At 34.6% G+C, this 26,986-nt stretch overlaps 2 protein-coding genes across 2 annotated transcripts in view; both read left to right on the top strand.

The window, feature by feature from the left end:
* EML4 (EMAP like 4) overlaps positions 1-26,986 on the top strand; it is a gene marked incomplete at both ends in the record, with an annotated part of 81,771 nt that overhangs the window by 14,843 nt on the left and 39,942 nt on the right. The window contains 5 exons of the mRNA XM_084234941.1: positions 9,909-10,038; positions 12,725-12,898; positions 14,801-14,929; positions 15,386-15,411; positions 15,607-15,639. Coding sequence (XP_084091067.1) covers positions 9,909-10,038; positions 12,725-12,898; positions 14,801-14,929; positions 15,386-15,411; positions 15,607-15,639 — 492 coding nt within the window. The remainder of the gene's footprint in view (positions 1-9,908; positions 10,039-12,724; positions 12,899-14,800; positions 14,930-15,385; positions 15,412-15,606; positions 15,640-26,986) is intronic.
* Positions 3,054-3,636, top strand: LOC311171909 (large ribosomal subunit protein eL43). Its single transcript, XM_084234942.1, has one exon. It carries the CDS (start codon positions 3,178-3,180, stop codon positions 3,454-3,456), a length of 279 nt encoding a protein of 92 aa, XP_084091068.1. The 5' UTR covers positions 3,054-3,177; the 3' UTR covers positions 3,457-3,636.

Here is a 26,986-nt window from a genome sequence, read left to right on the forward strand (position 1 = left end):
TAATTGATTAATGACAGTCTACTGTGTCACTTCATAGTGTTGTTTCCATTCAGAAATGCCAAAATCAGAAACACACCTAACTAAACATTTCAGTATTCTTAGTTCTCATCTTTTAGTTTATCTTCTCCAGTGTGCCAACAATACTAAGCCCCATTTTTTCTTAACTCTATTATATCAGAAACTTAAATGAGGTAGAAAATTTTCCTAATAGCTTTTAAGGTTTAAATAATATCTCGTATACCTTCACTGTCAGAGAATTCTTTTCTTTTGACGGTATATGTTTGAAATATATGCACCAGTTGCACCTGAATCCCTGCCAAAAGAAAAAAACATTACCTGCACTCTGGAGCAAAAGTGAAGGCCTGGGGAACACTAACAATTTTAGCTGCCAGAAAGACAAATTATGTCACAGCTGGTGCCTGCAAAACCCATTAAGACCTCTTGGGGTGACCATATGAATGTAATTTGAGAATATAGCCCAGTGACATTATGTGAATACAAGCTGTTAGTACACAATGGTATAAAAGCAAACATCAAATTTATCTGAAGATGGGAATCAGTTACTTAAATCGGGGAAAATGCTGATAAAGCAAAAGTATCAAGCCTTGTAACTGTCTCTTGAGAAAATGAGAGAACCCAGGAGCAACATTAAAATATAGAGGATGTCAGTTCTTGAAAAGAAACATTACTAATTATGTATACTCTGGGATAGATTGTGTACAGGCACAGATCTGTGTCATTTAGCTCTTACTCCAGGTAACATTTGTGAGAAGACAGGGATTGTCCATTGGTTTATTGTATGTGTTGTTGACAAGTAAATTACTTTAATCAGGTTGGAAAATATGAATTTCCTTTGTGGGACCCTTGGGTTACAATGACTCATAGTTGTGGTGGGAATGAGAAATTATCCTCTTATTTGACAACAGTTCAAGGACTTCTAAGCTGTTCTTCATATATAAAAATACAGTAGTTCTCTCCTTATCCACAGGGGCATTCCAAGACCCCCAGTAGATGCCTGAAACTATGGATATACTAAACCCTATATATACTATGTTTCTTTTCTATAAATACCTGTCTATAATAGTTAGACTTATAAATTAGGTACAGAAAGAGATAACAATAACTTGTAATAAAATAGGACAATTATAATGGTGTACTGAATAAAAGTCTTGTGAATGTGGTCTCTATCAAAATAATTTTATTGTAAGTAATATTTTCAGATTGGAGTTGTCGGAAACCACAGAAAGTGAAACCGAAACGGTATATAACGGGAAATACTGTCTGTGGGTGAATTTTGCCTCAGATCAGATAGCAGTTATCATGTAATTACTATTTCTCTAGGAGAGTCAAATGCTTCTTTTATCATTTCTACACAAAATACTTTTTTAAAAAAGATTTATTTATGCATACAAGAGCAGGCTACAGGCTAGAGATGTGGGGGGGGGGGGGCGAGAGGATTCACCAGAGAGAGAGTAGGGAACAGAACAGGCAGACTGACTGAAATACACTGCTGAGGGGAGCAGCAGGTGAGACAGGAGAGGTCTGCTGCTCCATGTGGGTTGCTCCCTGGCTGGGGATCGAACTCATGCTGCAGTGGCTGTGGTTAGCTTCATAGGTTGCGTCTTAACCCCTTGCGCCACCAGGGAGGCCCTCTACACAAAATACTTTTTAAAAAAATTAGGGGCCAAGAATTGAATGGACTATGTACACCTTCCTCTGAGACAGTAGGAAAGATGTGTACAGATAAAATTCCAAATATAAAAAGTAAAATTCTGTGGAGTACACATAGTCCCCAGTCTTCTCAAAGAATAAAGCTGAGTAATCAACAGAGGTTGAAAAAGATAGCAGCGCACTTGAAAATATGAAGAGAGTAGAAGAGCTATACAGTTGGAGCTGTGTGGCATATGATAGGGAATCTGAGATAAATAAAAGATTTTCAGTATAAGCTAATGTTCTTCCTCCGTGGAACATCTTTACCTTCCTCATGATCAAAAATTTTTCTGTCCTTCAGGACTTCAAATTATTTCCTAAAACATGATCTACTTTTTTGTCTCTTCTTGGAATTGTTTTAAAATTTCATTTGTATGTCTCTTTTGGTATATGTACTTGTTGCTACTGCTAGATTTTATTAAGTTATTTGAAGGACAATTTCTTACTAACATTACTAGCATGGGGATGACTCAAATACTTGTTAAATTGGATGAGAGGAGGAGAAGAAAGTTAGAGAAACAGAAAGATGTATTATTAACACTTTGAAGGAAGGATTGGGATAGATGCAAGAATAAGAGGATACTACAGATGAGGGCAAGAGAAATTTCATAATTTGAATATGTAACAGTTTTTAGTGATTTACTGTGATGATCTTGAGTGTAGTGAAACTTATTAGTATTTAGGAACTGTCACGCCAAGACATCAGAAAGGTCAGGTGCTTGGGTCTAACATGATTAATATTCTTATGTCATAATAAAGTATGAAAATTTTTATTCAGTTTTTACCCCGGCATTATGATGATTTCCACTGTGATTAAAACTAAGTATCTGGCTTATACACGTTTATCCTAAATTTCTTGTATTTCAGCTGTATCGTTGCTCAGAAATGAAATTACTTTTGTACTTTTCATTACTTGAGGTCACTGTTACTTTCAGTCTTGCAGGCTAACCTTTGAGAGAATTGTGGCTCAGAATTTTTAATGCCTAAGCCCTGAGAGAAAGTGTTATAACACACATGCACATGCAAATACACAATGCATTTCAGTCATAAATTTGTATAACTGCAGAAATTAATCTTTATGATCTTTTCTTCCAGTAAGTTACTAATATTCTACATGTCAAGGAATACAACTTTAGATTCCACAAGTGAAAAATAAGCATTCACTCACAGTTGCTTTGTGTTTTCTATTTATTGCCTCTACCTTGGACGATAATTCACTTTTTTATTCAAATGCTAGGGATTCCCAGTAGGGAGAGTTATCTCAAACTATCGTTTTAAAAGTTACCATGAAAATCTTCTTTTGGTCTTTTATTGCTATTTCTATAAGTATCTGAGGACCTTGATGATTTAGTAGTATGCTCTGCTTCAGTTTTCTTGCTCCCCTGTTCCATCTGATGAATTCCTACCTGTTATCCTAGTACAGTTAAAAATGTATCTCCACTAGGCGCTCACCCACCTTACGGCGACATGGCCAAACGAACCAAGAAGGTGGGGATCGTCGGTAAATATGGGACCCGTTACGGTGCCTCCCTTAGGAAAATGGTGAAGAAGATTGAAATCAGCCAGCACGCCAAGTACACTTGCTCCTTCTGTGGCAAAACCAAGATGAAGAGGCGAGCTGTGGGAATCTGGCACTGTGGTTCCTGCATGAAAACGGTGGCTGGTGGTGCCTGGACCTACAACACTACTTCTGCCGTCACAGTAAAGTCTGCCATCAGAAGACTGAAGGAATTGAAAGACCAGTAGAAATTGTATAGTTTAGACCACTGCCAGCACATCATAAATAAATGGGCTAATCTAGATAGAGAAAAAAAAAAAATGTATCTCCACTAGATAGAATTATTCCTTTCTGCTTACTTACCAACCTTGAGCATGTTAGTAATGTTAGTAATCTCCTAGGCTTCAGTTTCTTCATCAACAAAATTGAAACGATATTAATAAATTCCTTCTAGAGTTATGGTGAAAATTAAGGGACATAACAAGTCTAAAGTATTTAGGACAATGCCACACAGCTTGATTACTCCACATCACTTCCTGTATAGACAGTTGTTTGTTTCTTTCATCTTTTCAAAGTACTAGGCATTGTTTGGTACTTGAGATTAAAGAAATAAAAGAAACTGCCTTCGCCCCCAAAGGACTTGAAGTTAAGTGAAATGACAGATAAGCCAATAATTCCAAAACTATATGACAATTAGTATAAAGGGTAAATTTAATTTGTTACTAAGATTAATATGTAGCTTAAACTGGAGTTGAAGATTCCTCGCAGAGGGAAACAGCAGCACTCATCTGTCTTTATGATTTTAACAGTCACTTCTTTGTACCAGTTCCCAAATTGTCTGTCTATATTCAAGGCTTCAGAACTTAAGAATTATCTACTTACTACCTTGTTCTGGTTCTGTTTCCTTCAGAATTCATAAATGTAAAAGTCTCCAAACTAAACTCCACCTTTTAAGGCCTATGCATTAAAACTTTGCCCTCCTGTCCATTCATGCTACTCACTTCTCGTTTTAGTTCCCCATCATCTTGTGCTTAGACCAGTGCTCTCTCTTGTATATTCTTAACACATCAAAGGGCATTTGTCTGTATCCTCCTTTCATTCCCCCCCAGGCCAACCACACATAAACACCCACTTCACTGTTATATTCCTTCTGCTCTTTTAACCATACTAGAATAGGATCCCAATATCTTACTACTTTTTACCTGGCTCTCTCTTACTTAACCCTTTAAGACTTTGTTCTGCATTTTTTCTAGGGAGCCATTGTTGAACTGTCCCTAAGCATCTTTACAGAATTATGTCTTTGTACCTCTTCAATACTCTGTTCATATCACTCTGTTACAGTACTTGTCATATGTTTTCTTTGCCTATATAATTCTCTGGAAAGGTTTTTCACTCTGATGCCAGTGGCTGCCTTTGTACTCTTTTGTAAACATAAAGCTAGGATCATAATAGGCCTGAGTAAATATTTGATGGGTAGATGAATGATGAATACACGTTAGTTTAGGCAAGCAGGGATGACTAGCATATGCCAAGGGTGCGGGGTAGGATGGGGGGGTGGAATCAGATGCGAAGGCACAAAGGAGTATAAAAGTCCCTAGTTTAGGGATTCGAAATAAACTGAAGCATGGGGTGTGAAAATGGGAGTGTCAAGAAATGAGCCTAGACTAGTAGATGGAGTCCATAGTCATTCCTTTAATTTAGCTTTAATCCTGAGGGCACTGGAGAGCCATTAAAGGATTTTTAAGCTGAGGAGTGACAGGTAGATTTATAATAATCCATTAATTCTTAGATGCCTGTATTTAACATCTTGCATTTAACATCTCTGAAGTTGCAGTGCATCTTACATTTGATTGTTTCTTATGGTTGTCATAGGCAGCACATTTTTCTTCCTAGTAGTATTCAAGAATCAGTGTTAACTTACATTTAAAAAATGGATCATTCTGGCACATTATAGAGAATACCTTAAGAACAGGGTGATACAGGAAGAAGAGTAAATAGAGATAAACTGAATATAATCCAGAAACGAAATCTCAGGCAATAGTGATGAAGACACGGTCATTTAATCATTCAGATATTAAATACCTTCTATGTGCCAAACACAGAAATACATACAAGCATGAGGACATGTACAAAACAAGTAAGGTGTCCAAATGGTTACATAAAAATCATTCTGAATGGTAATGAGGGTTGTGAAGGAAATAAAGTACATCAGAATAAAAGAGTAAACTAAGAGAGGCATCTTAGGTATGGTGATCATAAAAGCCTTCTTTGATGACAACGTATTGAGCTGAAACCTAAAAGATGAGTATACGTCTTATAGGTGAAGACCATTCCAAGTACTAGAGCAAATGTAAAAGTTGGGCACTAGAAAGGGTAGGGAGGGAAATAAAAATCTAGATTTTGTTTATATGCTCAAAAAACAAACCCCCCTTGACTCTTATGTCACACTATATATAAAAATTAAGTCAAAGTGATTGTAGTCCTTAATGTAAGTGTGTAAAACATCTATAAGAAAATACAAGAGGAAATTGTAGTGATCTTGCATTTGACCAAGATTTCTTAACTAGTACTCAATCAAGTACAAATTATGAGATCAATTATTGAACTTTATCAAAATTTTATTCTATCTAAGAATAAAATAAGGCAAACTATAGAACAGGAGGAAATATTTATAAAACACATTTGTCAAAGAACTTTTATTTAGAATATATAAAGAACTCTTACAGCTTAGTGATTAGGAAAAAAGTCCACTTTAAAAATAGGCCAAAAATTTCAACAAATACTTCAGCAAAGAAAATATATGAATAACAAATATGCACATTAAAAGACATTTAATGCGTTTAGGCATTAAGAAAATGCAAATTAAAATCACAGCGAGACACCACTACATGCTAGGTACTATAGCTAAAATTAAAAAGACTCATCGTTTCGAGTATTTGCTAGGAGGTGGAGCAACTGAAACTCTTACACACCACCGGTGGGAATGTAAAACAGTACAGCCAAATTGAAAAACAACTTGGCAGTTTGTTAAAAAGTTAAACATTTACCTGCCATATACCCCAGGTATTAACCTTTGAGAAATGATAGCATATACTCACACAGAGATTTGTACATTTATTTTCATTATAGCTTTATTTGTAATAGTCAAAAATTGGAAACAACCCAGTGTCAACAGGGAAATGAATAAATACACTGTTGTATACCTATTTAGTAAGACAGTTTTACACTACAATAATCTATTGATAAACTTATCAACTCAAATGAACCTTACTATAATGATGCTGAATGAAGAAAAGCCAGGCAAAAAATATATATACTATATGATTCCATTTATATAGATTTCTAGAAAATGAAGACTTACCGTGATTGGAGGGAGGGGAGTGATGGATTATAGACATAGGAAAACTTCTAAGGATGATGACTGTTCACTCTCTTGAGTATAGTGATGGTTTCAAGGTAGAAAGATGTCAAAACTTTGTAAAGTGTATGTTTTATATACAATTTATTGTATGTATCAACAAAAAATGGGGTGTTGGGAGGATATATAGAAACTGAAAAGGACCTACTCATTGAATGTTGGCAGTAAGAAAATGAGTCACAGCTGATTTCCTGTTTTCTGGTTGTACAGTGAATGGGAAGTGATAACTTTCACCATAAATAACATATGTTATAGAGTAGAAATTTTGAATTGTTGTGTTGATGGGGGAAGAGCCACACAAGTTCATGGAGAGATGTTCACTAGGCAAGGGCAGGTTAGGAGAAAGGTATGGTATGATAGTGACAAGAGATCTGAAGAGCCAAGATACAAAGTCTGACAAGACAAGAAGATTCAGCAAATCAGAGTGAGAACCAAATGATCCAGAACTAAGAAGAAATTCACATAAGGGCAGTTACCTAGAAACTCAAGGACATTGTTCTTACCTGAATATTGTCCTTGCGGGAACGATTGGCAGTGTTATGAAGAAAACAAGAGCAAGATGAGGACTGTAAAGTATCCATTCAATTTAGTAACAAACCATCAGAGATCTTGGCAAGAAGAATTTGTATGATGTGGTTAGATGATGGCAAGATTGCAGAAGATTTGAGCGCAGATAGATTGGCTCTTTTCCAATTAGCTTTGGAATGGAGGAGAGAGAGAAAGAGAGTGTGTGTGTGTGTGTGTGTGTGTACAGGATCAAAGAGAGTTAAGAGTTTAGAGTACATGTGAGGCATATATTAAGTGTGTGTTTTCTTATATGCTGAGAGAGAGGCATCAAAGGGGAGAGTTTGAAAAGGGATTATGCTGTGAAATCCAAAACTCATTTTTAATCCCTGCTGTGGTGATGTTTAGAGTTAGGACCTGTGGGAAGTAAGTTAGGTTATGAAGGTAGAGCCTCTATAATGGGAGTAAGTATCCTAAGAAGAAAAGAAGAGGAAGAGAGCTAGCTATCCCTACTGCTGTCCTTCCCCCAAGTTATGTGAGGATACTTAAGAGAAAACAGCTGTAGGAGTCAGGTCCTCATCAGAACTTGATCTCAGACTTAGCACCTTGATCTTTGTCCTTTCTCAGCCTTCAGAACTGTGAGAAATAAATGTTTGTAGTTTGTTCCAGTAGCCTAAGCTAAGACAGGTTAAAAGAGGGAAAGAAAGAATAGTTGACAGAACAAGGTTTTTTGAGAAACAGGTTGGTACTAAACCTCTTCAGTCAGGCTGCAAGACTAGTCTTTGACAAAGAAGGGAAAACAAAGGTGTATATGTGGGTCAGGGTCAGATGACATTGAGTGAGATAATGAGAAGTTATCAAAGGTGTTTGATTAATTTTTAAATAAAGTGACTCAAAAATGTATCGTGTTAATATAAATACAGGTTTCTGGTTTTCCCTTTTATAAAAGGCTTTATTTAACTTAAGAGAGCAAACGTGAGCAAGCAGATCAATGTTTCAGAAAGATAAATCTGACACATGGACAAGAGGAGCAAGACCAAAGCTAAGGATGATAGGCATAACATGCAGAATGGAGAGATGGAGATCATTTCAGAGACGCAGGAAGAGAAACCTGCAGGACTCAGCGATGTAGCGGGGGAGAGTCAGAAAGCAACTGGTTTATAAGTTGAATGAGATGGTAAAAATAGATGCAGTTTACTTCGTGAATTGATGCAAGTAATCAGTGCTCATCTAACTCACTCTTTGTTGAAAAGCCAGTATTGGCTTTTTGACTTTCACAGCCCACCCTCGGCCTGCTCTGAAGAAATCTCTATCTTCTTTCCCCTCTTCAAACCATTTTCAGATTCTCTGTCATGGCTATAATTATTGTAGCTAGGTACTCAGGAAGTTATGTTAAGTAGTTTTATTACAAGCCAGAAGCACCTGAACTCAGTGGTAACCTTTAGGAAGAGGAAGTGGGGTGTACTCAGGGAGGGGTTCACAGACTTCAGTTCTAATGGTAGAGTATTTACATTTGCATTATTCAAGAGTCAAAACCAAGATTTCACTTCTGATAATGGATGAATAAGCATATTTGTATTCCTTTACCTGTAAACTGCAGTTCTTACACCAATGCCTAATTAGAACAGGGTTAGAAGACCTACAAAGTTTTAGCTGGTGAGTTTTATCTTCACTGTAGCATTTTAAGTAATGTTCACTTAAGGGTTATGGTATGATTTCTTCTTACAAATATATTAATGTTCAGAAGAGTATTTCATAATCAGTAACTTAAATATTTCACCGTAAAACTGAAATTGCTGAGAAAAGAATCACAACAGTTGTCAGTATTGATATGTCAATTTAGGTTAGTCATTTCTAGAAATACTAAGTTGAAGTTGGTAAGTCATTTGGGGCAATTGCTAAAAAAAAATTCTTTTAATGACATTAAGAGGATGAAGAAAATTTGAACAGTCTTTTTACTAATCAGTCTGCCCAGAGTTTTTGTTTCTTCATGATTTGAACTTGGTATGGAGTGTTTGTTTCTAGTTTACTCACTTCTCAGTTGTCAAATTTGTTAGTGTATAATTTTTCCTAGTATTTTTGTGTTTTTCTGTATTTCTGTACTAAAAACTTTCTACAGCCTGTGCTTTTATGAAGAGAAGCAAACAAAAAACCATGAAATTGGCCAAATCTAAAAGTTAGGTTTTTCTTGTGTGTTTGAGAGGAAAATGTGTCCAAAAATCAAAACTGTTCTCTATTTCCAAATCTTTAAATAAGGTTGACTCTTACTAGATGTGGATATTTTATTTTCTGACTATAAGTCTTCCTTACCACACCAATATTATGTATAAATTGAGAAAGAAGGTGGGAGGAAGTAGAGGCTACTTTATATATTTATACTTTACTTAATGGAACAGCATTCTAAGATTTAATATTTATGGTTTCTAAGATTTTTAATTAATTAAATTTTAACAAAGCCAGAGCTGTTTCTGAAAATTACTAATGTGATTTTGTGCTTTGCTTGAGGCACAACTTTGAATCATGTGCCTTAAAACATCTGTGCATGGAGAGCAAACCATTTAGTTAGAGCAAGAGCTTGCCTGCAGATTAGAAGCTCAGAATAACTTTTCTTTTGATTTGTTGTGATGAAATTAAATCTTGGTAATATTGTAAGTTGTTACTAGGGGGAGCAATCTGTATAGTGGTTCTGAATACTAATGGACTTAATTTTTAAAGCTCTTATCTTTGAAAAATATTTTAAAGTTTGTTGTAAAAGCATTTTTTCTTAACCACCTTTAGGCCAGCCAGGCCTTCGAGAAGCTATTTCCATGTCCTGTATTACCAATGGAAGTGGCGCAAACAGAAAACCAAGTCATACCAGTTCTGTCTCAATTGCAAGGAAAGAAACGCTTTCATCTGCTGCTAAAAGGTATTCATTTGTGGGAGGTAGGGGGAGCTAACATTGCAGGATTATCAGAATGTGATAACTTAGTCTACTTTTTAAAAAAACATGAAATAGAGTTGTTTGGAATTCAACTGAACATGTCCTTTGAATTCTTTGAATTTAGAGATAGTCAACCTTATACTCATTTAGCTTTAACATTCATGGTAGCTGTTGAGTTGTGTCAGGAAGATTTTCATTCTTAATGAAGAAAGTAGTTTGGTTTGGTTTGGTTTCCTTTTAGAAAGCATTTGTTGATGAGGTAAACATCAGTATATTAAATATGCTTATAAAAGTGAATTTTCCTTAGCAAGTGATACATTTTACACAGCATTTTTAAAGGAGAAATAGAATCTTGGGTAAATATATCTATATTAGTGAGAGGTTAAACACTATTATAACTTTTGTTCTTTCATCATGATCAAAATTACAACTTAATTCAGAATGTTTCAGTACTATATTGTGCATGCCTTGGGGGAGGTGGGCAAGAGGATGGTGGAAATATTGTAATATAAATGTTTCAGTAGATTACAAATACACGTTCTCTATGTTCTTTTCATTTTCATTTTTTGTTCCAATACAATTGCTTACAGGATTTTTCTGCTTTTGTGTAATTCCTACCAAATTATTCCATATAGTTTGGAGAGACCAGAAGAGATAAACTATATAACCTTACAGCTGTTTTCTTCAAAGAAAAATTGAGGGAAAAAATCTGAAGTACTAGAATGATATTTTAAATATACTCATGAAAAATGGTTGCTTCAATAAGCTAATGCCAAACTGAATTATTCATTTGTGTGTATTTATAGATGTTAACCAACATTTGGTTACAGAAGTAGTGAAGAGATGACGACACCTTTCAGCCTTTTAATAAGTCCTTTCTAGAATTTAATCTTTGAAGTCATTGTTATTATATAGAATTTCTCCCCAAAGCATGCCAAAATGTATTACCTGGGCTCTACTTTCAGGAGAAAAAGACAAATTTAAGGGAAAAAAACATAATGGAAAATTTTAATAGCAATTTTAAATAAAATTTTTTAAATAAATAGCAAATTTTTTAAATAAAATTTGTTATACCCAGTAATAGCTTGGATTCATCCCTTTTTCTTACAGGTTCTGTGCCGTGATCAGTATTATGCGTGACAGTGACTCAGCAATCTAAGATCGGCTGAGTTTGTTAGTTAATGATACTCTGTATTTGCCATTAAGTAACCTAGGAGGAAATCTCTATTAATACAGTGGCCCACATATAAGACTAATAGCCTGTGTTTTCAGGATAGTTTGAACATTGACAAGGAAGAATTAATTTCTAACAGTTTTAAACTTCAAAGTCAATCCAATATTTTTAAAGTAGAATTGTATTTCTGAGCACATACTTAAAAAAAAAAAAACTGAACATGAAGGAAACTGTCAAGAACCAGTATGAAGTCAGAAGATAACAGAACTGAATCAGATTAAGAAATGTCACTCTCACAATTATGTTTTAACATTGTTAACAATTGTAAGAGTTAAACTGTCGATACTATGTATATTTAAGATGTTCTTAAACATAGTTCCTTGTAGATTTTGTACCTTAGAGTAAAATTACAAAGTGTCCTCTGATTAAGAAGTGTAGGCAGTTGGTAGTTTCCTATCTTTTCAACCCTGGAATTAAAGCTTTGATTCCATCTGCTTTGTAATATTGTCAAAAGTATATATACAGTATAAGGACTTTAATCCATTGTGATTAGGAATGGCATATCCTTCATTAATCAAGAGTCAGTGCAGAATCATAAGAATGTATACATGAATATCTTCAGTCTTTTAAAATATAGTCACATATATTCATTTGTCAATTTTTTTATGAAATGCCCTCTTCTATGTATGTATGTCTGATTAGAATCCTTGTGATTATCTTATATTAAATATACCCAATAAGTCACTTAAAATAATTTTTAGTTTTATTTTTAAAGATAGAATAAGAACTTTTAAGCACTTGCAAACATGTGGATTAGAACCTATCTCTTTGTATATTTTTTCTCAGTCTTTTATAATTGTCTCACAAAATTTAACAGCAATTTTTAGTAACTCAATTTTTATGGAATCTTCAGAATATGCAACTTAGTTACATGAGAAATGACAGTTCTCTTTTCTATGTAGTGTCAATTTGTATTTAACTTAAATAATTAAAACAGCAAACATAACATAAACAGTTAACTCTTGGCAAATTTAAAACTCAGCTATCAGGAGAAGTATACAGAAGAAACAAGAGGAATGTATGTAAAGGAAACTAGAAAATTTCTAGTAGGATAGAGAGTAACTTACTTAAGATGTGCATTTAGCATGCCTTGGACATTAGTTAGTATGTTTTACAGAGGTATTGGAAAGTGTCATTGATGCTATAATTTGGGTAAGTTGAAGTCAGCTAGCAGCTCTTCTATTATCCCCCCAAATTGCCAAGATGGAAAAATGCATTAGACACCATTTTGTTTCCAGATCTTCATAGGATATATTGCCTTAGAATTCTAGAAATTCTTCACTGAAGATTTTAATAGCTTCCAGGATTTTGAAAGAAGTATTATTGACGGAAAGCAGAATAAATCGAATAAGCTGTATGATTTAGGATTTTGATTTTTATAATACTTTTTTAAATTTGTTTAAATATGTGTGTTCCATGTTATACTTTATTTTACAGTGGTACAGAAAAAAGGAAAGAAAAACCACAAGGACAGAGAGAAAAAAAAGAGGAATCTCATTCTAATGATCAAAGTCCACATATTCGAGCATCACCTTCTCCCCAGCCCTCTTCTCAGCCTCTCCAAATACACAGACAAACTCAAGAAAGCAAGAATTCTACTCCCACCAAAAGGTTTTAACTGTCCCCAAGTACAGAGCTAGGGAATGGTTGTAATGATACCTAAATTCTGTGACTTTAGGAAAAGTTGGCTGTCTTTGAATTCCAAGTGAAAAGCCTGGTGGCATTTTTTTCCCTTATTTGTTGCTCTAATCTCTATTTTGGCACACTGGGGAAATGAAGTTTTAAAGTCAAATTTCTCAGTTAAAACTGCAGAAAATCCAAGTTATAAACAATTTAATGAAACAAAGGCAGAAATAACCTACTCTAAAACCAAAACAATGTTTGTAATAAAATTATAGCATACTTTAATTTCTGTATGACTGTGCATAAGTGTATATAGTCTTGGATAGAAACTTTCCATATGCAATTATCCCCATCATATTTTGGTATCATTACAACCTTCAACTTGCAAGGACCCTACTCAACAAATGGTTCCTCATTGTGACTGCATCTCAATTTCAATTTGGGGTTTTGGGAGGATAAGTTCTTGCTTGAGTAGAAAAATGAATCCATTTCACCTGGTCTTTTCTATGCTAAAGGCTTGCTTGAGGGCTTCTCTCTTTGTTTTTAATAATTAATATTTTTAAATTATGAGAAGGGGAGAAGGGAGAAACATTTTAATATTGTGTGTGAACCTAAATTGGGGATCTCAGCCTGCATGCTGGGAGTTCAGTGCTACAGCTGCCTTATAAGTAAATATTTAAACCACTGAAATGAAATTTGCCTGCTTTAGAAACGGTGGCTCAAACATAATGATTAGGTATAGATATACTTTATCATCATACTTCTACTTGGAAATCTTAGGAAAATATTAAAACATCCCCAGAACTGACTAGGATTTTAGTAAGATAAATGACAACTATTCCTAAAAGATTTATGATATATTTTTATTTCATCAATTTAATATTTTGCCTTAAAACTCTTGGAAATTTGGGAAAACAAAGCACTTTTCACTTGATTGATGCATGTTTTTTTTTAAATACTTTGTGTGCCTCACGCAGATTCTTACGCTATCTAAATGGTTTGTAATTCTTCTGCCTAGTTTGTCTCGTGGAGTTTTCTTGGATATAGCTTATTAATGTCATGCAACTTTGAATTGTGTAAAGGTGGCTTTTTAAAAATAACCAATCTCTTAAAAGCTCTGATTTGACTTGATATCTTCTCTGACTTGGTGCCTTCTTGCCCCAGATCTGTTTTTTTTTTTCAGCTTCTTAAGGTCTCCTGGAAATGTGCTTGCCATTCTAAATTGCTCTTTGGATATACTATTGCAAGAAGTATTGAAGACTGGATGAGTTGTAGGATAGTTATCAATGCAGCAAAAAAAATCATTTATAAATAAAAAACTTCATTATACACTAAATCAGTATTGAGAATACAGTATTCTTGTTGTAACACATGTTTACTTCTGATCATGAGTAAAACTGTCCCTGAAAGATGTAAACAAGAATTTTATTTTAATCGCACAATATATTGAGAAATTGTCATTTGTTCTATATATAATTTAATTACTTGAGGACATAAAAATTTAAAATGGCTATCTTTAATGACTATTAAAATATATAGTTTTTTACAGTTTCATATAATTTCATGAATTATGAGAAATATTGTTACTCAGGAATTTAAACAAATGGATTTTTTTCTATTAACAAAAATGTTAGATTTTTTTTTTATCAAGTAACATTTATTCAAGTGAATGTTCTCAATAATAGTGAAAATTATGAAACAGACTTGGTGATTGCCTTGTTTAACTCCTTCACTCATCCATGATGAACCTTTCAACTAATCCTTCCTTCTCTTTTCTGGATTAGCTTTAAGGAAATGTTAACAGCTGCTTTTGTGTTCTATAAAAACTGTCCGTGCATATCATTGTTACTAATGAAATTTTTCTCTAAAAAATTAATATATTTTTTCCAGCATAAAGCGACCATCAACAGCTGAAAAATTGCATAATTCATGGGAAAATTCAGATGATAGTCGTAATAAATTATTGAGGGCAGTTTCATCATCAAAGTTGATATCAAAAGTTATAAAAAATACAGACAAGTAAGTATTATACATTCTCAATTACATGTAAAAATTAATAATTCTGTGACTGTCTTGTTCTCATGTACAATCATATGCCTGGTTTGAATCATTCAGAGCATAATTTACATTGTTTATTTCTTCTAAGTATTATTTTTCTTTTATGCATTCTGAGATAAGCTATATCTTCTTGCTAATGCTCCCCATCTCAGATAGTAAATCTCAGTAAGTTTATAAGATTTGAGGATTATTCATAATCCTCAATTTATTCATAAATTCTTTACATGCTTTCACTGTTTTGGTGGTCTTATGGATTATTCATTATTTTATAAAACAGTATATATTAGTAAAGACCAGTGATACTGATGCCTAAATATCATGTCTAAGTAGTTTTCTGTACTAGGCATAGAAGCTGAGTGGATCTGATGATCAGTCAAATAAAATTATAAAATAAATATCTTTGAATTTCTTTTGTAGGCATAAAGATGTCATCATCAACCAAGGTAAATTTAAAATGCCTTTTAAAAATTATCTTGCTTTTACACATCAGTTAAATCTTTGCTAATTGATAAGAATTTTGGCTTATTTAAATGTACACTGAAGTACACTCACAGTAATCAAAGAGAAGTGCATTATTATAGTCATTTTTAAAAATGCCCAATTTTTATTGTAAGATATGTCATTTTTGTCTCAACCAGCAAAAATGTCAACCCGTGAAAAAAACAGCCAAGGTAAGAATAAGCTACGCAGTTGGTCGCCTTCTAAGTTAATTTCTTCCTGGATCTCTTATTTGGCTTTTCATTGTTTATACTACCTGACTTTCCTTTTAGTAAAGGAAATACGGTAATTTTAATTAGTGAATTCAACTATTTTTCTAAAAATTCTTATATCTGCCATATCTGATTATTCAAGTTTAACAGTATAAAATACATGTTTCATTACAAAGAGGTCCAAAATACTAATTAACCCCCCTTTAAAAAAAAAGTTGTACTTAGAAAAGCCATTTAAAAGATTGATAAATTTTAACTCAGTTTCCTGTCTTGCCAACCTCATTGCCAATAATCACTCATATCTTAAAGCTAAAGCTGAAAATCGGAGTCTAGCAAATCCATTTCCTCTTAAAATTTTCTTTCAATAGTAATTTTAATTTCTGGCTACTTGCTGTTGTTGGCTTGTTCTGACCAAAAAAGGAAAGCAGACTTTCTGTCAATGTGTATTTAATATAACTGCAAAGTAAGTAAGTTTTATACATTAGTTTTACATTCTCCTTAGATTGCCTGCAAATTTAATTGAAGCATGCTGTTCTTAAATGAAAGCATGTTTTTACTGTGCATGCTTTTTACAGCTTATTTCAATGTGTCAGTTATCTTTATTTTTGTGTTGTTTTTATATTAGCCAGTTACAATGTGCATAAATATTTTGGTAGAGATAAAACTTGGTTTTGTAGATTTTTGCTTTTTTGCTATGGAAAAAAATATTTGTAATCTTTGGATCATTCTTTTTTCAATAGAAATCCTAAGTGAAGTTGAATTTTGCTGTCAATCTTCTCCTTTAATTAGGTCTTAACTTTCTCCCTTCTTTATAATTAGGCATAGATTAAGTAATGGTTGAAATACGTTAAGGAAAAAGTAAAATTTTATCTACAAAGTTTTTTAACCTGAGAATAATATCTGTAAATCTTACTTCACATGACTACTAAATGAAATAACATACATAAAAGTACTTTTTAAAAAAAAACATTGTGTAAAAAGTGCTGAATTTCATAAAAAGCTTGAATTTCATAAAATCCTCTAGGGTAAATGAAAAAGGACTACCTGCTTCTTTCTCTGTGGTGCTATGTTCTTTGGAAGGAAAAAAGAACTTAAGATTAGTATATAGTAAGTTAGTAGCTTGTGTGGTGACAATTTTTAAAATCATTCACATAAACAAATGAATAAATACATTTAAACACATTAATCTGGCAGAAGAGAAACCATGAGCACAGTGGTGGTTTTCCCAGGGTGGGACTTACCCATTCCACTGAGAATATACTGACCCCTGTGATTTCCCTAAATATGGGAAACTTGACTATAATTTGAGGTAGTGGAGGATCTGTGTTCTTGCATTTTACTTTTAAGAAGGTATGGAGTTTGCTACAAAAACATAACTCAGAGTTTTAGCCAGTGTCTAGGGAGAATGAAATAAAAAGCTAGGGAAGAAAATAAAAAAAAAAAAAGTTAAATTCTTTTACAAGAATATTAACTCAAAGATTATTCCAGATGTTGTAATTTAATGATGTCAAATGTTGCTTGCGTTAAGTCTTAGTTTTGGAATTTGAGTCTATTCCTTTGCCACTAAATTAGCTGTGTTCAATCTAGAGAATAGACTCATCACTGGAATGTACCTTCAAGAAAAACTCTTAATGCTTCAACCTGTTTTGTAGTCCAACCTGATTGAAATTGAGCAGAGCCTATGGAAAGAAGTAGATGACTTCTAGATGGTTTAGGAGATTACAGGTAGGACTTGGGAGGTAAGGAGCAGAGGGAATCTGTGAAAACTAGCTTGAGCAACTAGGTAAGAGGTAGCTACTAAAATAAACATTTGAGAAGTAGATTGTGGAAAGAATAGGAGTTTCGTTTTGGATGTTAGCACTTGTCTATAAAATTTAATTTACTTGTAGACATGTGTAACAAGCAGTGGTAGTATAGATTTTTAAACACATGTATTTTGGAGTCCAGAGACTGGTTCCACTATATACTTTACGTGATGTTGAGCAGGTTACTTTGCATTCGTAAGTCCTTGTTACATTCTTAAATCTATAATTGAGACAATCATAAACCCTCAAGAGTTATAAAAATTAAAGATAATAATTTAAATGTAGTACCTGACACATAATACTATATAAATTTTAGCTATTAATATATGAGTCTGGCAACAAAAACTTGCACTCAAATATGAAGCGTAAGATGAAAAAATGACTACAAATAGATGATCTTCATTTGATATGGGCTGTAGTTATGTTTAGAAGTTTGGTATTTGTTTTGCAAGTCATATTCCACAAAATATTTTCTTATATTTTAGATGTTAATCCCTGAATACCTGTCATTTTTAATAATCTTTTAAAAATGTGATTTATTTAATTTTTTTAAGCTCTTTATTGACATTGGCAGTGGTGACTTACTCTAAGCTATCTGCTTTGATTTGAGAAGAAGCCTATTTACATTTGGTACATTTAGGTGAGTGGTAGCTGGAGAAACCTTTACCTGAAAGGTATCTTTAGGCACAGTAAAGTAGGAAAACTATGACATTGTGTGTTGTGATCAGCACTTAGGCAGAAGGATGGAAACAATAGGAGGTGGAATAAGATGTACATAGGGAGACTCTGAGGTTTTGTGTGGGAGGAAAAGGCAGGTTATGCCACTTTTCAAAAAAAAAAAAAAAACCTCTTATTGACTTAGATCTTTATCTACACTCTGAAGTCTAAGACCTTTTTTTAATACCCTTCTCCTTACTTCTGTTGGATTCTGCTTCTATCACTAGAGAAATACTTAGCACATCAAGTCAATCTAAATAAATGAGTTTTCCTATTAATTATTACATGTAGTAGTTACTATTCATTCGAAAAGTTATTTGAGCTAACTTGGGGTTATAGGCACTTTTCATAAAATTATTTATTGGGGAAATGGATTTTTGTAATAATTAAAATGAGGATAGTCTACCAGCTCACTTTTATAGTAGTTCTCAAGTATGATACGTTTTTTAAATATGGAAATGGCCTCATTTCTACAGTAGAACCTGAATGTCCTCAAATGACTACATGTTACTGTTTTTTTTTTTTTCAGCTTTGAATAATCTTAAATTATTTTTCTCTCAAGGTATCTTAAACTCTTAAGAATTATCACATAATTAATTGCCTGGTCTTGTTGAGAACCTGAATGACACAGATCCCCTATTGGGGAGAAAGCTGCTTAATTGGAAGAGGGAACTCATTAGTCACCAAATCACACACTCACTTTCTCTTACAGTGCTGCCTCACTGCTCTAAGATTACATTCATTCTTGCTTCGCATCCAAATTAATGCAGTACTGTCCTAACTACATATGGTAAGAACAGTTATGGCTTAAAAAATGGAGAAGTAGGATGTGAGGGCGATCTGGCTGCGACATCTGTCACCCCACTGATCGCCAGGGTTGATTCGGCTGATCTGGCTGGCTAGGCGGGTGTCCCCTTCCTCCCTCACCGCTCCATGTGCGTCCCTCCCGAAGCTGCGTGCTCGGTTGAAGAGGAAGGCCTTCCCCGAATAGAGACGGACTGGTCTTCGGTCGAGGATATACGAGTAGCTGCGCTCGCCTGCTAGAACCTCCAAACAAGCTCTCAAAAAATGGAGAAGTAATTGATTAATTCTCATTAGCAACCTAGCTACCTGTCTAAAAAATGGCTTCATATGAAAAATACTTTTAAAATCATTTTAAAGGACATACTTCTAAAATTCTTTGGTAATTTATTGTATTCAAGCAGTATTCAAATGATTTAAAAATAGTTAAATACATACTATAAACTTATAAAATTGGAGAAAGAAAACCCTAGCTATCTTGTTATTTTAACAACTATTATAGTTCTGATGTTTCTTTATCAGATAGATATATATCTTAAACACTCGTTCATCTAATAAATATTTATTGAGTGTTTATGTTGTCAGGACCTGTCCTAGGCCTTCAGGGATAGAGCAGATACAATGTGTGAACTCTGTGGAACTTACATTCTGTATATATGAAGCATAATAGGGGCCTCCCTGGTGGCTCAGGGGGGTTAAGTCTCAGCACTATGAAGCTATCAACTGCCAGCGCAGCACAAGTTCAATCCCCAACTATGGAACAAACCCACGTGGCGCAGCAGACCTCTCTTGTCTCACCCACTGCTCCCCTCAGCGGTGTATTTCAGTCAATCTGCCTGTTCTGTTCCCCATTTTGTCTCTGGTGAACCTCTAATGCCCCCCCAAAACCTCTGGCCTACACCCCAGCTCTTGTATGTATAAATAAATAAAAGAAATCTTAAAAAATAAAAGAAATATAATAAATGATTACTACATTAGGAGATAATACATGTTAGGAAAAAATATGAGTAGAGAATTACTATTTTATATAGAGCATTAGGGAAGATATTTCTGATAAAGTGACATTTAAGCCATCTGAAAGGAGAGATTGAAATGTGTGGATATCTGGAGAAAGAAGTTTAATGAGTAGAGAAAACAAGTGCATAACCTCTGAGGTAAGGACTCACCTTTGGTGTTAAGGAATAGCAGGGAGGTCACTTGTATTTGTTAACTATTACATTTATAAAATACAGGTTTGTTCTAAGCATTGGAAGTTTCATTAAGCACTTCATTTACAGAGGAAAGTGAAAGAAGAGTAAACACGAGACCTAGTTTTGAGGATAGTTTACCACCTATCACAGAAGTTTAAAGAATTAGAATGCTATTATAACTAAGATTATGAATGTAGCTTGGGGAAAAGCTCAAAATTCCATTTTCCTGAGAAAATTATAGGGGAAAACAGAAACATTGTTCATCTGTAACACCTTTTCCATTAACTTCCTTTCAGTAGAGTAATGCATGTTTTTGTTCAATGCTTTTTTATTTTTTGACCCATTGTCTTCAAGTATGTGTGCTAAAACCCATTACACCTGTGTAAACTGAGTGTTGTATCTTAAAAAAAGCTAAAAATTACCCATAAGAATAAAGGATAAGTATAAGTGGGCCTCCCTGGTGGTGCAAGGGGTTAAGCACCGCACAATGAGGCAATCCACAGCCTCTGCAGCACGAGTTCCATCCCCAGCCAGCCAGGGGGAAACACACATGGTGCAGCAGACCTCTCCTGGCTCACCCGCTGCTCCCCTCAGCAGTGTATTTCATTCATTCTGCCTGTTCTGCTCCTCATTCTGTCTCTGGCGAATCCTCTCACCCCCATGCCTCTGGCCTGTACCCCAGCTCTTGTATGCATAAATGAATAAATCTTAAAAAAAAAAAAAGAATAAAGGATAAAAGTATTCTACTAACACTATCTGTGTATTTTGTTACCGACTGAGAGGGATATATTATCACCTGATGAAAGGAAAAGGTATGCAGTTTAAAACAAACCAAAAATGAGTCACTAGGTTTTAACTGAGCTACAGATAGATTCTTCTTGTTACTGAGGTGGCTACTCAAACATCCTAATTCTAGAATTTAGGGAGAAGGGTTTGAGCTTTAAGTCTGATTTAATATGAATTAACAGTAAGGCCAGGAAACCAAATATTGCATTTCCAGAAAAACCACTTCTAAAGTTTAAATACTGGCCCACTTTAAAATATGCTATGTAGGCTGTGGCGCAGCGGTTGAGCACTGGGCTGCGAAGCTGCCCACAGCCTCTGCAGCACCAGTTCGATCCTCGGCTGCTGGCGAGGTTCCCACATGGAGTGCAGACCTCTCCTGCCATGCCCGCTGCTCCTCTCAGCAGTGTGTTTCGTCAGTCTGTCTGTTCAGTTCCTGACTCTAGTGAATTCTCTCACCCTCCCGCGCTTCTGACTGTACCCAGTGCTTGTATAAATTAAATAAATAAATAGATAGATAAATATTTAAAAACAAACAAACAAAAATGTGCTATGTAAACATTACTTGTATCCCTGGGTCTGGACTTTGTCCAAGTATTCTCTATATTTTAAAAGGAGACTAAAAGGGAGCTAAAGAGGCTTTTCTCTGGAGGTTTTCTAAAGCCCTGTGAAGCAAACATCAGATTCCTTGATGTTGTTGGTAACAGTCTTCTAGATTAAAATATGTTTAAAGCTTATCAAGTGTTTTTTTCTATATAAACTATCCTGACACTTCTAAGAATCTGTGTTCTTAATACCCTCTTATTTTCAGCTGAGAAATAAGCCCCGATTGTCCCCTCTACATCTGGGCAATATGACTTTTCATGAGAACTTCATAGTCTTTTTTGCACATTTATTGTAACTTGATTAGAGACTTTTCACTTCTGCTATGTTTTCACAACCATAGGCATGTTTTAAAACTAAAGCAGAAACTGCAATTAACCAGAAAGCCTTCATTTCTCAAATATGCCAAGTAACTGAGCTATCACAGCTAGACATCCATTCTGTCCAGGATAGCCACTAGACTCCTAGTTGTACTGCTCACTCTATCAGTTGTTGATGTTTTTCTGAAGCACTTTGAAGAGAATTCTGAAATTTGTAATTAAACTTAATAAAAAGAAGTACAATTAACCAGTGACATGTACCAAGATTTAAAAAAATAAGCTTAATCACATACTAATTTACAAACTGTATTCATAATTATGTTTCAAAAATAATTTAATCAAAAAATTTAGTGTTCTTCATGCAATTTACAGCAACATGGATGGCGCTGGAAGGGATCATACTCAGTGAAATAAGCCAGAAAGAAAAAGAAAAATACCCGATGGTCTCACTCATAGCAGGAATCTAGAAAACTTAAATAAGGGACCAGGAAAATGAATAACTGTAAGAAAGTGAAAATCAAAATCAACAAAAAACTATGAACCAGAGACACTCTATGGGGGGTAAGGGGCGGGAGGGGAGGGATTGGGGTCAAAATAAGGGGGTTGCAATTGTATGGGGAATATAAAAATAAAATTTATTATTAAAAATAAAATAAAATAAAAGGATAAAAAAATTTAGTGTTCTTAAAATATCTAAGACTGAAACATTTTAATTTTTCTAAAACTATGTGTTAATAGAACAAGCATCCGTATACTGATTGCCCAGATTTATTAGATCTTTACATTTTGCTTTATTTGACTCAGGATTTTTTATCTTTAAAGAAATAGAACATTAAAGATAAAGTGGAATATCTCCAGAACTCTGTTTAGCCAGAATTTCATATGAAGATTTTTATTATTCCCCTGTGGTCGCCTGAATCTCTTCCTGCTATAGCTAATTGAGAAAGTGCTAAAGGGATAAATATTAGACATCTGAATTTTTTTTTTTTTTAACCTCTCATTTAGAAAATGCAGCTTGGTATATTCAGGTAAAATGAAAACTCTTTTCATATATCTAATGCTTAAAATAAGTTTTCCTGGGGATTTAAGTGAGTAGTCTAAAGAGTTTTCAAATACAACTATATCTTGCTTAGTTCAGAAAATTTTTTTAGCATTTATAGCAAGGCTTTTAGAAGTTTTATGTGTCTTGTATAGTGTTAGAATATATTTCTGTACCATTTTTCCAAAAGAAAGCCTTTTTTAAGTAGTCAAAATAATCTAAAATGCATAAGTAGGGCCTCCCAGGTGGCGCAGCGGTAGAGCGCTGGGTTGCGAAGCTGCCCGCGACCTCTGTGGCGCCGGTTCGATCCCCAGCTGCTCCAGCTGCTCCCCGGCCACCGGAGGAGGGTTCCACATGGCGCGCAGACCTCTCCTGCCGCCCGCTGCTCCCCTCAGCAGTGTACTTCAGTCCTTCTGCCTGCTCTGCTCCCTACTGTGGCTCTGGTGAATTCTTTCACCCTCCCGTGCTTCTGACTGTACCCAGTGCATGTATAAACAAAACAAACAAACAAACAAATAAATAAATAAAAACATGCCTCTATTAAAAAAAAAAAAAAAAAGAATGTTAAAATGCATAAGTAAACTCCCATATCTGATATTTTAAGTAATTTTTAATGATCCCACTTGTAAAGAAAATAGCAAAGAGAAATAAAGGTGGCTTAGATTTAAGAAAGTTAACTGAAAGTTGACTTATTACTGTAATTAGTGTAAGAGTTGATTAGCAGTTGTGTAAATCTTGGTTGTGCACTGTTGTAGGTTTCTAAAAAGTTCATCTCTTTCATATCTTCACTGTGTGTTTTCAAGCCCCCACTCCCACCATGTAATTAAGAGTTCAGTAAAATTTGCCATTCATTAGAACTCTTCCTAGGGCAAAGAAAATTAAGGTATCGTTTTAGTACTGTCAAGTTTTTCACACCTGGGTTCTTGTCTTAGTAAAACTAACTGCGTAATATTTGGCAAGCACCATAACTGGGGATCTTTTAAATCCAAAAGTAAGAAGGTTAGATTATATCCTGCTGAATTCCTCTCTCCTTTTAAATTTGGGGATCTATACTTTATGATGTTTTTACAGCTAGCCCTTTAAAAGGGTATGTAATTTAGACTTTATGATAGTACAAATCATGCTCCTTATTCAAACTCCAAAGGTCCTTACATCGTTTCATTGGAATTTTAAAATAGTCCAATGAATATTTCAGAATTATTGAGTTATTAGAACTAGGACTTGAAATCTTTTGTTTGAAAAGAAACTCTTTTTAAGAAAAGATTTTAGACTACCTGAAGTGGTCTTTGTCACTTTCTTTTATAAAATTATAGTCAAGACTTGTAGCATCTTGGCTACCCACTTCTTTAGCTCTGTGGTTTTAGGGAGTAGGACTAATAGTATCAGAAAAAGTTCAAAGTAAGGATTTTTTTTTAATATTCTGTTATTTCTGGAATTCAGTAGCATCATATCTACTACATTTTAGTTTAAAAATTCAAATTCCAGTTTGGGGAAACTCTTTAGTTCTAAAGATTATAAAATAACAAGTGAAAGTTAATTCCTAAATTAGTGGAAACTTTTCGGAGAAAGATGCTTTAAGCTGTAAGCATTCTTAGAAGTTCAGAAGACTTTCTACAGGCAGGACCCATTACACAAATAAATGCAGTCATAGTTCAAACCCCTGAAGCTCGCTTGTTGCCTTTGAAAAACTACTTAAAAAAAAAAAAAATCCCTGTCCAGAAATAAAGCAAGCTGTGAAGAAAAAAATCACTGGAGGAATTGATCTTAGAACAGCATATGCTTGATACTAACTACACTGCCTAAAATTTTCCTTCCATTTGTTACAATCTGTGAAAAATACATTTTAATGAGCATCTTTTAAATATGTAAATACTTTAATAACAAGTTATTTGCATCAATATAAATCATTTCACCAATACCGCTTTTCTCAAAGTACTTGAAATAACCAAAGCACTTCAATCTGGGAACTTCAATCTCATTTTGTAATTTGAAGCACTTTGGGGGATTGGAAATCTAGGAAAGATGCTAACATAGAAGAATTAGCAAAACCTGGAGAGACTGAAGGGGGAAGTACTAGGAGGTATATGAGAAGGACACAAAATAATAAGTCTGTAGCATCAGACTTATTTTCAATTTTTGACCTGGTATTCACTCGGAATTCCCAAAGATAATTCAGCAGCAGAAACAGCTTCCTCTTCTGTTATACTCTCTGATTCACTAATGTTAGGATCCAGAGCCCAAGCTAGCACTATTTGGATTATAAGTAAACTTTATTATCAGGTATTTGAACTTCTGTGGATTATCCTAAGGGCCTCAACTATGTCTCTGTAGTACACTGCAATAAAGATAGAATGTATAACACACATGTAATTTGAAAGGTTTCCACATTTTGAATCATAGCCACAGTAGCCACATTTTGAAGTGTAAAAAGACACAGATAAGATTAATTTGTTTAAGGGCCTCCCCGGTGGCGCAGTGGTTGAGCGCTGGGTTGCGAAACTGCCCGCGGCCTCTGCAGCGCCAGTTCAATCCCCGGCTGCTCCCCTGCCACCGGAGGAGGGTCCCACATGGCGCGCAGACCTCTCCTGCCGCCCACTGCTCCCCTCAGCAGTGTACTTGGGTCCTTCTGCCTGCTCTGCTCCCCGCTCTGGCTCTGGTGAATTCTCTCGCCCTGCTGCGCTTCTAACTGTACCCAGTGCTTGTATAAATAAAGATAAATCTTTTAAAAAAAAGATTAATTTATTTAAAAGTATTGTTTCAATGCACAAATATAAAAAAAATTTAAAATTGAGGTAGCATTGGTTTACCTTTATGCCCCTTCAAACATGATATACACACACCACCACCATTCTAACTGCTACCTAACCACTATTCAAAGGCCCCCTCTAACCATTCCTCCCATCCTTTCCCCAATCTCTTCCCCTCTTTTTAGCCTCCATTTTGTTGTGAGAATCCAACATGTTTTTGTTGATTTGTTTTGTTTCTTTATATTCCACATGAGGGTAAAATTATGCAGTATTGCTCTTTCTGACTTGTTTTATTTAGCATAATCCCTTCAAATTTTATCCATGTTATCACAAATGGCAAGATATCATCTTTATAAAAAATAATTGATGAGATTTTTCCCTTTTTCTCATACTGTCTTCAAAATCTGGTATGTATTTTAATACAGCATATAATTCAGTTCAGACTAGCCACACCCTAAGTGATCATATTCAAGAATACTTTCTTTGTACATACTCTAGTAAGTGATGGTAATGCTTGGATTCAAACCAAGGTCTGCCTATCACAAAGCTTCTTGTTCTTTCTACTGTACTGTATAGCTTGTCTTTCAATCCAGAGAATTTTCACAAATCCAAGTCGGAGATAGTGTTGAGATTGGTTACATTTCTCTAAGCAGCAACTTCATTCTTGGATACTAATAGCTTTATACCATGTTTACTACTTACATGAGATAGTTTAATAATTTCTTTTCTTCATATTCTTTGGATCACCAGACTTTGTAATATTACTAATCCCATACTCTTCTTTGACCAATTCTATGCCCAACCTTTTCCCTTTGATTTTCATGGCAAACAATAAAGATAGCTAGAAAGTAGCATTGGAGTAAAACAAACAAATTGACTGCTGAATCCTTTGACTTATAATCGTTTGACTATAAGTTTAAGAAGTCTGTCTCAAGTGAGAATTCGACTGAACAATAATTGAGGAGGAAAGAGGCTCTTGACCTGTATAATTTTACCTAATTTCCCAAGATAAAGACTCTTTGTTTTTAAAAAATGGGAAGGGGAAGTGGGGATGTTTGCAAATTAGTGACCTGTGTGCTGTGCTATATGCAAACCAAAGGTATGTTTTCAAACAGTATTTTTCCTTGGCAAGGGAGGAACTTTTGAAAATTAAGATTTCACAAGTTACAGAGTTCCTATTTCTCTTGAAAAATGGGAAGATCTAGCAATATTGGGCCCACATCTTTCATGGAGCTGACCAGCTGCTGCCTCTCTGAGAGGGCACATGGGTTATATCCAGCACCCCCAGCCCTAGTCATCCTCA

The sequence above is a fragment of the Talpa europaea genome (assembly GCF_964194135.1).
Source record: "Talpa europaea genome assembly, chromosome: 6".
Taxonomy (NCBI): Eukaryota; Metazoa; Chordata; class Mammalia; order Eulipotyphla; family Talpidae; genus Talpa; species Talpa europaea.

Bases quoted from the DNA above. Each gene is read 5' to 3' on its own strand.
- LOC311171909 (XM_084234942.1), top strand. From the start codon at position 3,178: ATGGCCAAACGAACCAAGAAGGTGGGGATCGTCGGTAAATATGGGACC.